General features: G+C 43.3%; 1 protein-coding gene across 1 annotated transcript in view; it reads left to right on the plus strand.

Moving 5' to 3' along the window:
* LOC310800727 (two pore channel protein 2-like) overlaps positions 1–14,720 on the plus strand; it is a gene marked incomplete at its 5' end in the record, with an annotated part of 37,885 nt that overhangs the window by 4,403 nt on the left and 18,762 nt on the right. The window contains 11 exons of the mRNA XM_083664662.1: positions 1,430–1,597; positions 2,801–2,926; positions 3,670–3,738; positions 6,147–6,202; positions 6,885–6,961; positions 8,492–8,669; positions 10,138–10,254; positions 11,371–11,477; positions 13,832–13,904; positions 14,161–14,260; positions 14,384–14,449. Of these exons, the coding sequence (XP_083520788.1) occupies positions 1,430–1,597; positions 2,801–2,926; positions 3,670–3,738; positions 6,147–6,202; positions 6,885–6,961; positions 8,492–8,669; positions 10,138–10,254; positions 11,371–11,477; positions 13,832–13,904; positions 14,161–14,260; positions 14,384–14,449 (1,137 nt within the window). The remainder of the gene's footprint in view (positions 1–1,429; positions 1,598–2,800; positions 2,927–3,669; positions 3,739–6,146; positions 6,203–6,884; positions 6,962–8,491; positions 8,670–10,137; positions 10,255–11,370; positions 11,478–13,831; positions 13,905–14,160; positions 14,261–14,383; positions 14,450–14,720) is intronic.

Here is a 14,720-nt window from a genome sequence, read left to right on the forward strand (position 1 = left end):
GCGTAGTGTTACATTTATAGCCATTGCATTGATAGTTGTATAGAGCTGAACAGTCACGTGACATTCTTTGCCCCGGAAGTGAATTCCTCCATTCATTTTCTCCATTAGACATTCAGAAAAATCCTTATAGAACGAGTTTGGGGGGGGGGGGGGAGAGACGACAATTTTATTTTTTCCGCCTTTGCCATTTTTGGTTTTTGCTCCAACTGAAATGTTTTATGGTCACTCAAGATACAGTAAGTCACGGGTTGGCTTGGTTCCAGCCTTAAAACTCATCATATAAGGATTTTCTTTTTCAAATATCTATGGAGAAAATGAATGGGGGAACTTACTTCCGGGGCTGGAAACGTCACGGACAGTCACGTGACTGTTGAGCTCTATTGAATTTACTGTGATTATTTGGGGCAAATAAAACTAATTCCCGACTATGTTCTCTCTCCCTCGGTGGCAGGAAGAACAAGTCAGGCCACGGTAAAGCACATGGAATGGATACATTTGTAAACAGAGTTTTTTTCTTCCTTCCACCCTCTTACGGCCCGGCCACATCTACGCGTCATTTGACGCGGGCTGACGCTACTGCCCATCCACTTTGTATTGGAACATGCTGCTCGACGCCTCGCAAAGCATGCTGGGAGACCAAGCGACGCGTAGCAGGTTTGTGAAGCCATAGATATATATAAAGGCTAGATGGCTTAAGGCGGAGTCAGCAGCGTCGTTGAACGGCCGTCATCTTGCTACAGTGCCTTTCTGGTACGTTCTATGGTAGCTGGTGACCTGCACAGACAAAAATACTCATAACTCGCTGAAATCTTGACGGATTTACAAACGGTTTGGTTTATTACAAGCATATTCCGTTCCCGAGATAGACCAAAAAAAAAACCCCCCCACTAAAAACACTATTTTTTTGATGAGCTCCAAATTACACCAAAATTAAACCGAAGCATCTATGCCATGAGAGGGATTCAGGCACAAAGTTTCATGCAGTTTCATCCATTTCCCTAGGAGTTATGATCATATGATGTTGCCATACTAACCCAACAACAGATGCTCATAACTCCTAGTAGCTCCCTGTAGCAAGATGGCCGCCATGCGACGACGTCGCTCTCCATTGGCCGGCAGCGCGGGTAAGCTATCTAGCCTTTATATATATCTATGTGTGAAGCGACAGTGGGCAACAGAGGGGGCGGGGTGGAATTTGACAAAGTACAAAGCTAGCCAATTGAGCTCGTCCTAGGACCTATCCTACCCTTCCTGTCCTCTTCCACTTCCTCTCTAACACCAATTTTCAAAGAAGCAAAGTAAATCTAGCAGCAGCTAGCTTGGGAGCTAGCTGCTGCTTCCGGATTTCCACGCCCACCAAGCGTCAAGCGTCCATAGAGCCAAGCGTCAGCCCGGGTCAAATGACGCGTAGATGTGGCTGCACCGTTAGTCCCAGGTGACCTCCCCATGTCTGGCAACCGCGACGTGTGCTACGACACGTTCACACACACCTACCACGAGGTGGGCTCCGAGTGGGAGCGCATGTCTGACACGGGCTTCAAGCTGTGGTGCCGCTGCCTGGGCCTGGGCAGCGGCCATTTTAGGTGTGATTCATCCAGTGAGTGGCAGCTTTACTAACCCCATCCCAGCATGCTTTGCAGACACACCATAGAAGTCCAATGATTCTATGTGATTTACTTGAGGAATTTATATAAAGTGGAGGAATGAATATGTCTCAGATTTTGTATAATTTCATTGATTGGGCTGAAAGTGAGGAATGGAAGCACGTGCATTAGCATGGTGGACCCCCCGATCTGGCAATAGTATATGGACAAAGCATCTGAACATCTACATCCTGGTGCTGATAGGTCTTATATGGATCAGGAGAACCAAAATTGTATCTAATTAAAAAGCTTTTTTGATTGATACTTATTGCATTTTATAAATTCCTTCACTATAGTGCAAAACTGCATAGAACATGGACTGTAATATTCTATGCTGAGCAACACAGTAATATAATCTGAGCATGGGCAGCCTTGGCAGGCAATAATTAAATTGTTAATTTACAGTAAATTGCTCTCTATTTTTGTATCGGATATACTATAATGTGCAATGATATAGTTCTATACATTATTTTATATATATTATTCATAATATCGGTATGGTGATTTCCATACCCTGTATATCATATAGGCTACTGTATGGAAACTCAATATATTCTGCCTGTGGTCTGCCCATGTTAGCCTCTCTGCCATGTTTGTAAGCAGCAGTGAAAACATTGCAGTAAGAGGGGATAGCTGCTAGCTAAGCTAAGCTAACTGGCCAGCCAGCCTCGGTCTGTTTTTTGTATTGTCCATATCGATAACCTGACGATACCAAAAACTGAGACGAGCAATTGAATATGAAAGTCATATATTCAAGGTAATCGCATGGACTGGGTATGTGTGCGTGTACGTGCGCGATGGGTTCTATTCCACTGGGAACTAATGTACTCTCTCCTCCACATCAGGAGTGATTTTGCGAATGTAGGTTCATTGTGGAGGATGTGATGTTAAAATATGTGGATAGAAATGTGTGTTGCAGAATGGGAATGTTCATTACAGTACCTTGTGTCACATTCTGTGTGTGACTATGATGTGAGTCTTTCTCCTCAGTGGGAACGGGAAACGTTTGAAACAGAATTTAGGTTTGGGGGACGCTCTCATTAAATAATATCTTCTCCCCTTACATCATTATCTACTCCTCTTTCACCCTTCTCTCCCCACACTCCCTTGATCCTCTCTCTCTCTCTGTCTCTTTTTCTTCTTCCTCCCTCCTTCAGAGTGGTGCCATGACAATGGCAACAACTACCGTATCGGCGAGAAATGGGATCGCCACGCGGAGAACGGTCACATGATGAGCTGCACCTGCCTGGGTAATGGCAAGGGAGAATTCAAATGCGAGCCACGTAAGTCAAGACTGGTACACGTACGCACACACACACACACACACACACACACACACACACACACACACACACACACACACACACACACACACACACACACACACACACACACACACACACAAGTCAAGTCTATTTTAAGCCCTACTTCACAACAAGCATGTCTCGGAGGGCTTTACAGAGAATATGACTAGCTAGGTCTAGCTAAGCACTATTAATAAACAATCTTATGTTAGAGAGAGAAGGGAGAGAACAGGACAAATAGGGTATACTGGGGCTGGGCGATACAATTGAAATCAATATCACGATAATCATAAGGATCTTTCTCGATATCAATATACTGTATATCACAATATGGTTCATGTAAGCACGTTAAATAATCAACTTATTATCATATATTATTATTGCCTAGCAATTATCACACACACACACACACATTTCAATTCATTTTCAATGACAGCTGTCCATTGTTGTCAGGCAGCGCTGATGACGCGCCCGTCTCCGGCAGATTTCCATCCGTTTTGATGGACACAAAGTTCAGAAACAAATAGATACACACGCTGGTGGTTCACACTCATCCTGTATCACAAGTGTTACTGTTAACGTGTCTTTCGTTCGTTATGGTTCCTTAATGATCTCAAATTGGTTTGTGTACTCCAGCATTATTCATCTTGATGCAATATTGTGTCTTTGATGCATGTCCTCCAGATGAGTCCACGTGTTACGACGACGGCAAAATGTACCAGGTGGGAAATCAGTGGCAGAAGGAATACCTGGGAGCCATCTGTACCTGCACCTGCTATGGAGGACAACAGGTGTGTGTGTGTGTGTGTGTGTGTGTGTGTGTGTGTGTGTGTGTGTGCGCGCGCGCGCGTGTGCGTGCGCGAGTGTGTGTGTGTGTGTGTCAGATTGGACCAGTGTCTTACGTATCTTCCGAGGACATAGTAGAGAATGTGCTGACATTAGGAGTTAGGCAACAGGTTATCTGGTAAGTCAGAGCTTCCATAGACCTCTCTGAGACACTCTGACAACGCGACCTCTGGCATAGTTATGGCACAAGGGATACAGTGAGGTGACATTCATCATGAAACCGTACATTCCCTGAGCTGACCCCAGGTCAGCTCTTAATACATAATGTTGAATTTTCTTTCTCTCTGTGTGTGTGTGTGTGTGTGTCAGAGGTGTAGTGCTATCTAGAGAAGTGGGGGAACGCACCTATATGGGGAACACCTGCACACGCACAGGTCCCAACAAAGCGCCCCCCCCCCCCCGCACGCACACACGCTAACGTTCACGCAGCCTATTCATTAATTAATCGTTCGGGGGGCAATCGCTTATATCAACGAATTAAATGAGCAAACTCACGGATTCCTCAAGTGCTGCAAACCACTGTCACTGACACACGACTAACTTGTGTCCTCTATAAACACTGCAGAAGCCCGTGACATTTGCAGCTCTGAAACTAAAATATGTATATGGGCACAGCAGAGCAGACTCAGTTATCAACACAAACAGCTAAACAATCTCTCAACCAGCGATCACACAAGTTGCACAACTGGCATCTGGCGATGCAAATTGCAATGGGGTGATTAACGCTAACTTTTGATTCAACCGCGTTGAAAAGAAACACGCTTTTAACATTGTTTCTTCATGCTTGTAAACGTACCTTTTTAGCAGCTGGTCCGAAAAATTAAAGGATGTTTGGCTGCCTTTTTCATCTTTACTTGTTATAGTGAGGTACTGGTGGAAAAAAAAATATTTTGATGCTGAAAAAGCCAGTATGTTTCAGTATAGCTTTTATTAAACTGAGGTTTCCCCCGCGCTGTAGCTAGTTAAGGTGGAATGTTTCCTTTTCCTTCAAGCCACGAGTTGATGCTGTGTGAATAATTCAGCCCACCTTAAATATAGTTAAGGTGGAATGTTTCCTTCTCTCTTCAAGCCGCGAGTTGATGCTGTGTGAATAATTCAGCCCACCTTAAATATAGTTAAGGTGGAATGTTTCCTTCTCTCTTCAAGCTGCGAGTTGATGCTGTGTGAATAATTCAGGCCACCTTAAATATAGTTAAGGTGGAATGTTTCCTTCTCTCTTCAAGCCGTGAGTTGATGCTGTGTGAATCATTCAGCCCACCTTAAATATAGTTAAGGTGGAATGTTTCCTTCTCTCTTCAAGCTGCGAGTTGATGCTGTGTGAATAATTCAGGCCACCTTAAATATAGGACGAATGACAACGTTGTCAAGTTTCACTCGTTTTATTGGCTCGACATGCACACACACTGACACACACAAAACACCCCTTGGAGAAGTATGGGAACGCCGTTCCCACGCGTTACATTGGGACTACACCACTGTCCTCCTCGCTGTAGGCTCCTAAGCTCCTTCTTCTAAAGTGCTTTGGGCTACACTGTTGTATGAACTGTGCTATACATTTGATTTTAAGCCTTCTATAGGGATTGGTTAATCAGCAGACATTGTATATGTGTGCTTAGAGAGACTTGAAAAGACAAGGGTTCAAATCCCCATGTTGACAACACTCCCTTACTGAAGTGCCCTTGAGCAACACACTGAATCCCAGTCAGCTCCAGACTCTGACTCTCTGAGCTCTCTGTGGAGGGAGGGGAGAGTAATATTTTTATATTATATATAAAAATTATTATAGAGCTTATTTAACTACCAATATCAATGAAGTATCACATTATATTGGTTTTATGCTTAAAACAACAAGCCATTCAGTGGCCACCTGTGTTATAGTACATTATAATATTCCCACAATATAGGGACTTGTATTTTGTCCATGGTACTTAATAATGAGCTTATGGTAGCCTTATAGTATGGTATTTCTTATGTATATTTGCTTTACTCCATTATGCTCGATGATATTTTGAAGCTTTCAAGTTTCCTGTGATGTTAGCATAGTATTCTATTCATTTTGATTATATGAGTATAGTTCTTTATTCATAAGAGTAGCTTTGCTTTCCCTTGGAGTTGAGTGGACTTCAACCCTTCCAGATGTTTATTTATTTATTTTGTAGCTGTAGTTTAGACCCCGGCTTGTCTTTAAGCTCTCCTAAATAGCCCCAAGAAACTTGATCTTCTCAGGTCCTGATCCAACCAGTTCTAGGGACAAACATCTCCGCGCTGCAGCAGCTCTGGCCTGGACTGTTTGTCTGACAGTATTTGTTGGTGATGTTGGAGATGGTCATGCTTCTCAAACTGTTTCTCACAGATGACGAGTCCCTCTACATCCAGCAAGCGGTCATATTCATTGAAGATGCCATACAGGTAAAGGCATGACCAGACGCACACATGCAGTGTTGGGCAAGTTACTTTCAAAATGTAAGATACTACATATTACTAGTTACTTTCATTTGAAAGTAATATGTTATACTTTACAATATTACTGTCTGTGTAGACTTATTTATTACTCTACTTTTGCATTACTTTCACCAAAATAACAGCAGTAGCAGAATGACATCCCCGCCTCGGAAACATGCTGAAAAATAATTTCAACCATCTTGAAGTCGGTGTAAACTGTACAAAATTCTAAATGTTATTGTTTTCCTTTGTTATTGTCATCTAAGTGGTTATTTGCATAAAAACCACACAATTTGATGAGGAAATTATTATATCTTTATTTAAATATGTGCTTTGATATATATATATAAAAAAAAAAGTAACTCAATTTGTAACTTGTGTTACTTGACAAAGTAACTGGTATAAATTACTGCAATCCTATTGGTAATAAGTTATATTACTGAGTTACTGCTAAAAGTAATATATTACATGTAATATGTTACTTTTGTAATGAGTTACCCCCAACACTGCACACATGACATAATATAATGTTTTGACTGGGGTTAGGCACGTCAATGGGTCAAATATATACGGTGCCGATCATAACAATCATAATCATAATATCTAAACAGACTTGTACTCTGTGCTGTTTTTTGTTGAACTTGTACAGTATCGGTCGATCAACCACCGGGTCGATGCCAGATCGCTGCGTCTGTATCGGTGGTACTACTCAAAGATATTCCAGTGGTAAGTTGCAGTCATTCTACTCATTTCTCTCTGTTAGCCTCTAGCTTCTCTGTGCCGTGGTTCACAATTTCTAACAACTGCTCAGGCGGCCAGGGGGCAGGGGTGGTGTTGTTTATTAAATTGTACTGGGTTTAAAAGTGAAATAAGTCTGATTTTTCCTGCCCCATATCACAAAATGACCATAATATATGTTTTACTACACCAGCTGCTGAGTACAGTAAACTCCCCACCCATTGGAATTCCAAGACTGCAACACGTTCACGCCCCTTCCCTGGGGGTTGTCGAAATGCATTCTGGGAAATGTAGGATATCACTAACTGAAGTAGTTATGAGCAGTGTTGGGCAAGTTACTTTCAAAATGTAATATACTACATATTACTAGTTACTTTCATTTGAAAGTAATAAGTTACTTTACAATATTACTTTCTGTGTAGAGTAACTCATTACTTATTACACTACTTTTGCATTACTTTCACCAAAATAACAGCAGCAGCAGAATGACATCGCCGCCCCGGAACCATCCTGAAAAATAATTTCAACCACCTTGAAATCAATGTAAACAGTCCAAAATTCTAAATGTTATTATTTTCCTTTCTTATTGTCATCTATAGTGGTTATTTGCATAAAAACACACAGTTTGATTAGGAAATGATTGTGTCTTTTTTAAATATGTGCTTTGATTTAATCAAATGTAACTCAATTTGTAACTTGAGTTACTTGACAAAGTAACTGGTATAATATTACTGAAATCCTATAAGTAATAAGTTATATTACTGAGTTACTGCTAAAAGTAATATATTACATGTAATATGTTACTTTTGTAATGAGTTACACCCAACACTGGTTATGAGGCAGGTTGAGGGTAAGTGGTCACAGTTACTGCTAGAATGCACATGAACATCAAAGTATAATACAGTAGATATAACATTACAGACTGTTAATGCAGTATAACAGTGTACGAAGATTTGTCTTTTAAATCCCCTGTAATCTTTACCATAATCCTTTTTGAAGTCACTTATGCTTGAGTTCTATCTGAATAACGCTGTGTGTGTGTGTGTGTGTGTGTGTGTGTGTGTGTGCGTGCGTGCGTGCACATTGAAAGTACCGCAGCTGTGTCTTTAGTATATACTGTAAATCACAAATGATTTATGATAGTTATTTGCTGATTGTAGGATATTTAATCATGTCCTTAATGGAACACATCCTGCAGTTGAGAACGAATCTCGCATTCCTCATGCCTCAATTTACAATACTACTCCCAATTACTAACATAATTGACCATTCATGAAGTTGTGAAGTCTTAAAAAGAAGGAGAAGGTTAAACTAACTTTGAAGAATGATATCAACCCCATTAAAACTTTTTCATTTGCATTAAAGACCGTATTTACACATAACCAGCAGTTAATGTGTGCAAGTCAAATCTAAACCTGCTCTTTGACTAGTTTCCGCATCAAGTTGAGTGTCACTCAGAAAGAATACGGTATGTTCCGATGTCCATCCCATCGCTGTCTCCCCGCCCACTGTCCCCAGGGGCCTGGGTCTGACCATAGCGGTGGTGTTGGCGCTGGCGTTCGTGGAGCGGCCGTCGTCCATGTCGTTGTCCTCGGACCTGCGGCTGGTGGCGCCGCGCTGGCAGCCTCCCTGTGGCCTCACGGAGAGCATCGAGATAGTCTGCCTCCTCATCTTCTCCCTCGACCTCGCTGTCAAGGTTAGTCTGCCTCCTCATCTTCTCCCTCGACCTCGCTGCCAAGGTGGGCCTCCAGATCCAATTCCCTTTCACCTGCCAGACCTTTGCTTCAGTCAGTCTAAATTTGCTCTTGTGGAGAGCAAGGATCGATTGGCAGAACTTTATAGAGAGGCAAAGTGACCGCCTACTTCCTGCTTCAGCACTGTACCAGAGATTTTCATCCGCCATTTATTTCCCCATAGACATTTTGAAAAAATGCTTATAAAAATAGTTTTACTTCGTCAAGCCAAATGGTTCAGCTATATTTAGAGTTGGGAGAGACCATAGAACGTTTCACTCTGACCAAAACTTAAAAAAACTACATCGAAAGAATATTTTCTTTAAATCGGCAATTCTTTTACGTTTTGGTCCGAGTGAAATGTTATGTGGTCTCTCCTGTTTCTAAATAGATCTGAACCGTTTGGTTTGAACAAGTAAAACATTTTTTATAAGCATTTTACGAAATGTCTATGGGAAAATAAATGGCGGAGGAAAATCCCTGGTACAGTGCTGAAGCAGGAAGTAGGCGGTCACTTTGCCTCTCTATGTGAACGCTATTTTTTTTTAAACACACATTCAGGACAAGTGTTCCGTCTGAGCTGATAGTTTGGTGACTTACATTTAATAATGTATCACTTTGACCAACACTTTCAGTCAACGCTCAATAGCAGTTTTCTAAATGTTGGTATCAAATGATATTATGCCACGGTCACATGATTTCAGAAGACATATAAAACCAGCATGACATCTTCTTGTTGCTTCAACTTGGAAGCGTTCCACCTGTTTAGCTGGGTGTCTGGTTAACTGGTTTAACTGGTTACGTTAGCGATCGTACGGTCAACTGTTGTTAAAAAATTTACTTTTGAATGAACCATGAACAAACTATAGTAGATATTGCCCCCTCCTCTTAAGTAGAGTTGATTGTAGATTTGAATATACTTAGATTTGTATTACCTCGAAGTTCAAACTGATAACTTTGATGGATTGCCTGCCATGTTTCCTGCCTGTCTTGATGGAAGTGAAAGTTTCCGGAGCCTACAAACACTTTCTGTGTATTCCTATTTACAGTACTAAAACAGTGGTATTTACAGTGCTAAAACAGTGGTATTTACAGTACTAAAACAGTGGTATTTACAGTACTAAAACAGTGCAAGCAGGACATTGCTGGGCTTAATGCATTATCAGTTGCTGTTCACCTCTGCCTAAGAAATAGTGGCCCCTTCCTCGCCAACTCTGAGCAAAGTACACTGATACTTCATCCATGCCCGACCACTGGCCACCATTATCAAACTGTACTGGGCAGCACTCAAGGGTGAAGGTATAGCTTCCTCCTCAGACCAACCTATCAGATGAATTAAGACTATGCAACTTGGCACAGGTCATTATTGTGTAGTCCTAATTGTTTCTCTATTTTGAACTAGAACCTCACCGCATCTGTGTTTGTCCTCAGAGCTATCTGATTGGCTGGGAGGAGTTCAGGAAGAACAAGTGGCTGATCGGCTACACTGTCGTCATCTCGGCCTCCGTCATGGACTGGGTGTTATCCGTCAGCATGGTGTGTGACGAGGTGAGGCTGTGTGTGATGCGGGACACCGTGAACATAAAGCATGAGAGAGGATGAAATACATCAAATAAGTTAACACATTCACTGCCAGCCTTTTTTTTTTTACTGTAGGTAGCTTTTGCCAGAGGGTTTTTTTGAGGATTCTGGCTCATTTTACAAGAGCCAAGGATAATTTTCTGCTTGGAGTTTGTCAACACAAAGTTCACAAAAGTACTAATAGAATGTGTGCTTTCTCTGTCTAAAAGAGTTAGTTTGTAGAGTTGGTAGTTATGTAGATATTAGCCGTTGAGTACAGCATGGTTTCAGCGTCTGAGACAAAAAGCTGAGATAATCGCAGTTTTGTGAAATTCAATATCAAACAGTCACTTTAACCATTTATTTTTGGCATCAGTGAGACATCAGACATAAACAATATAGTTCTGAACAGTAATTTCCTCCATAGCAGCACCCGCACCCCCTCTCCTTACAACTCCTCCCTCCGTGGGCGTGTCTCCGTGTTTGTCAGTCACAAGCCAGTCTCTCCTGCCTGTCTGAAGCAGTGAGCAGCAGCCTCTCTCTGGCGGTCCCTCGTCGGCGAGCGTGGATGTGGCTTAATCCGTTCTTGGATTTTCGGTTGAGAGCTTTGACGAAGCCTTGTGTGACTCTAGGCTTATGCTGCGCGCTTCAAAGTGTGCTTTCCACCCAGTCCACCTGTGGAAGCCCCCACCGCCGTGCGCCCGTGTGAAAGGTTTTCGCCTACAGTATGAGAATGAGGCTCGTTCGCTTCTGGGTCCTCGGTTGAGCTCAGCTGGAATGCGTGCGTTTCTGGCCAAACAACACTCAATAGTCTGAGCACCGTCGCCACTCAGTGGGTCGGCGGAATGGATTGCACACGCCCGGCGGCTCTAACAGTATAATAGAAGATGCAAAAGGGCCAGATCAATGATCCACCGTCAAAAAAAAAAAAACGATTTTTTTGACGTATCCATACGTCGCTGGCAGTTAACGGTTGGATTCTGCTTGACGTATGCATACGTCGCTGGCAGTTAACGTGTTAAGAGCAATTATAAAATATGGAGTCCATTCCTAAAGTTGATCCTAAAATGTATGAAACTGTGACCTCTCAATTGTACCGATCAGAAAGTGAGAGTGCGGAGACTCATCCGGCCATTCTTCCTCCTGCAAAACTCCTCCCTGATGAAGAAGACGCTGAAGTGCATCAAGAGGACACTGCCTGAGATCGCCAGGTATCTGACACGCACACACACGCACGCACGCACACACACACACACACACACACACACACGCACACACACGCACGCACACACGCACGCACACACACGCACGCACGCACACACGCACACACACACACACGCACACACACACACACACACACACACACACACGCACACACACACGCACGCACACACACACACACACACACACACACACATGCTTTTACTGTCTCATATCACAAAATAACCTGCTGCTGCTCAGATGTCTGGCTTCCAAAACTCATTTTCTAGAGTCTGTACTTTTGAAAAGATAAAAAAAAAAAAGTTCATATTAATTCAAATGGAGTTGATAATACTAGGTTGATAACATTTTCAGTGCAGTTTTTTAATGCAAAATCTGGAGCATTTCCTCCTTCAGTTCACGGCACCAAGACGCCTGAAAATGCATCTCTGTGTAATGTGTTAGGAGTGACAACATACAACGACACCAACGCCTAAAGCTGGGCTCAGACTACAGGATTCTGACAATCTTAGCCGATTTTGAAATCTGGCTGTGACACGCACTACAGGAGAATCTTCCCAGATTATCTTCCCTAGAATCTCAAACATGCACACACTACAAGATTTGTAAATGTGGCGCACCACGCACTACAGGATATTATTAAGATTATCGGCAGGATAATCACCTTGATGCCCGGCCATACGAACCTGTTTCGTTTTTGGGGTTCCAGCAGTGACCAAAGCGCTCCGCCCCCACCTCACCTCTCTCTCTCGTTTCCTCATTTTCATGCCCGTCTCGCCAAACAAATGAATCTCACGGTAGTTAGCATGCGTGTAAACAACGCGACTCTATTGTCTGTACAAGTGAGAACACAAACACATGGCCTACCAACATATATTTCCCTGCTGCATGTCATGAGATCGGCAAAAGTTTGGATAGACTGGATTGCTTCCCGCAGCAGCAATGCCTTTTCCCCCCACACTGCCTGGCTGATAGACAGGTAGATTACAGCCTCTGACTGGCAGGGGCTCAAAACTACGATATAACAACTTTTTATTCATTGGTCATTCATTGTGATATAAATGAGTGACATTTTCCCCCAAATACTCGTGGTTCTGTGCTGTTGGTATTTGGTAGCCTATAATGCCTGCAGTGCAGCGCATCAAATGAGCCGCGTCAATTAACGACGGGAGTCTCGCGCAGCAGCAGAATGATGTATTCGCGCAGATTTTCAGTCCTAAATATCAAACATGTTTGATATGATCGGGACGGCCCCGATGAGGCTTTGAGCAGATCGGGAGGCTTAAGATTGGATCTGCAAACAGCTCACACTACAAGATAATCGGTGCCGAACGTCGGGCCCGACCAAGCTTGGCAAGCTGCCAGGCCAGATTTCTCCTCCGATTCTCGGGAGGGGTGAATCGGGCATAAATCGGCCCGAAAATCCTGTAGTGTGAGCCAGCCTTAAGGCAGGCTTTACTGGTATCAGGAAACAGCTGACAGCCAGCATTTCCCCATACCTGGAAAGCCTTGCATAACAATGAAGTCTGGACAGATGCTCATACAGTATGTGTTCTTAATTTGTGTGAACACCAACGAAGAAGAGCAACACAGCACAGACTAGTCCATTATGCGCACAGACTAGTCCATTATGCGCACAGACTAGTCCATTATGCCTACATGTAGCTAAAGTTACAGGTTTGTTTTGAATCCCTCCCCTCCACTGGCAAAATCTCTAACCTGGCAGAATGACAGGTCACTAAAACTCTGTCCAATGATCGAGTTACTTCTGAGTCATGTGACTTTTGTTTTGCAGACCTGATTGGCTTATAATTTGACAGAACAGTGTGTGAACCTAAAGGAACTAAATACAAAAAATGCAGACCGCCGAACTTCTTACTACAGTCGGTTTAAATCACATTTTACCACTCGTCAAGTGAAAAACCAAGCATCTACTTGAGTTGAGAGCATTCTCACTTCCCCATAGCCTGACCCAACGAGACACATAATGATATACTATGGCTTCAATGCATAGCCTGACCCAACAAGACACATAATGATGTACTCTGGCTTCACTGCATAGCCTGACCCAACAAGACACATAATGAGATACTCTGGCTTCACTGCATAGCCTGACCTGTTGTTCGTTCTACCCTGAATCAACCTCAACCTTTTCTGTGTGTGCATGCATGTACGTGTTTGTGCGTGCGTGTGTGTGTGTGTGTTTGTGCGTGCATGCGTGTGTGTTTGTGCGTGTGTGTTTGTGCGTGCGTGTGTGTTTGTGCGTGCTTGTGTGTGTGTGTGTGTGTGTGTGTGTGTGTGCGTGCATGCGTGTGTGTGCATGCGTGTGTGTGTGTATCTGCAGCGTGATCTTGCTGCTGGCGGTGCACCTCTGCCTCTTCACCATGATCGGCATGCTGCTGTTTGTTAAGACGGAGGTGAGCTCACCTGACCTGACCACGCCCACACCACCACGCTAGTCAAATGTATAGTATATGATGTATGATCTATGTAACTTAGGTTGTGTGTCGATATATCATGTAGCATTGTGACTGTGATGACGCTTATGTGAAGCCCTTTGAGAAATGCTTGTGATAAGGGGGCCATAAACTAATTCAATAATTCCTTTTCAACGTCTCAAATGATTATCTCCATCTCCGTCCGTCTTCTTCTCGTCCTCTCTGTGGCCTCCAGGATCCGAAGAAGAACGGGGAGTGGGAGCTGTACTTCAAAGACCTGCCTCGCTCCCTCACCTCTCTGCTGGTGCTGCTCACCACGGCCAACAACCCAGACGGTACCGCTGCTCCAGCGCTCAGATGATCCAAACACCTAGTGCTTAAATTGGAACTGTTTGATATTCTGTGCTGCTTCAGAACTGAACCATGGTCTTAAAGCCGTCTGTTTTGTCCTGTTACAGTGATGATCCCTGCCTACTCCTTAAACAGGGCCTACTCCATCTTCTTCATCACCTTCAGTGTGATTGGTAAGCATTGATCATTATTGTGTACATCGTCACCGTCATCATCACAAGGAAGACGACCGCATTGGTCGATTTTCAATCAGAATCAGAATCCGCTTTATTGGCCAAGTATGTAGACATACAAGGAATTTGACTCCGGGATTCACCTTATGTTCAGACCTTACAGTGGGCCAAATTCTTCCGGGTCCTGTTAACACTTCCGGCGGTCACGGCGCAAAATAAGAGAGTTGTTTTTGGAGCGGACAGTGCAGGGGGTAAAATAAAGAACGTAGCC

Source organism: Poromitra crassiceps (assembly GCF_964638095.1).
Source record: "Poromitra crassiceps genome assembly, contig: HAP1_SCAFFOLD_49, whole genome shotgun sequence".
Lineage (NCBI taxonomy): Eukaryota > Metazoa > Chordata > Actinopteri > Beryciformes > Melamphaidae > Poromitra > Poromitra crassiceps.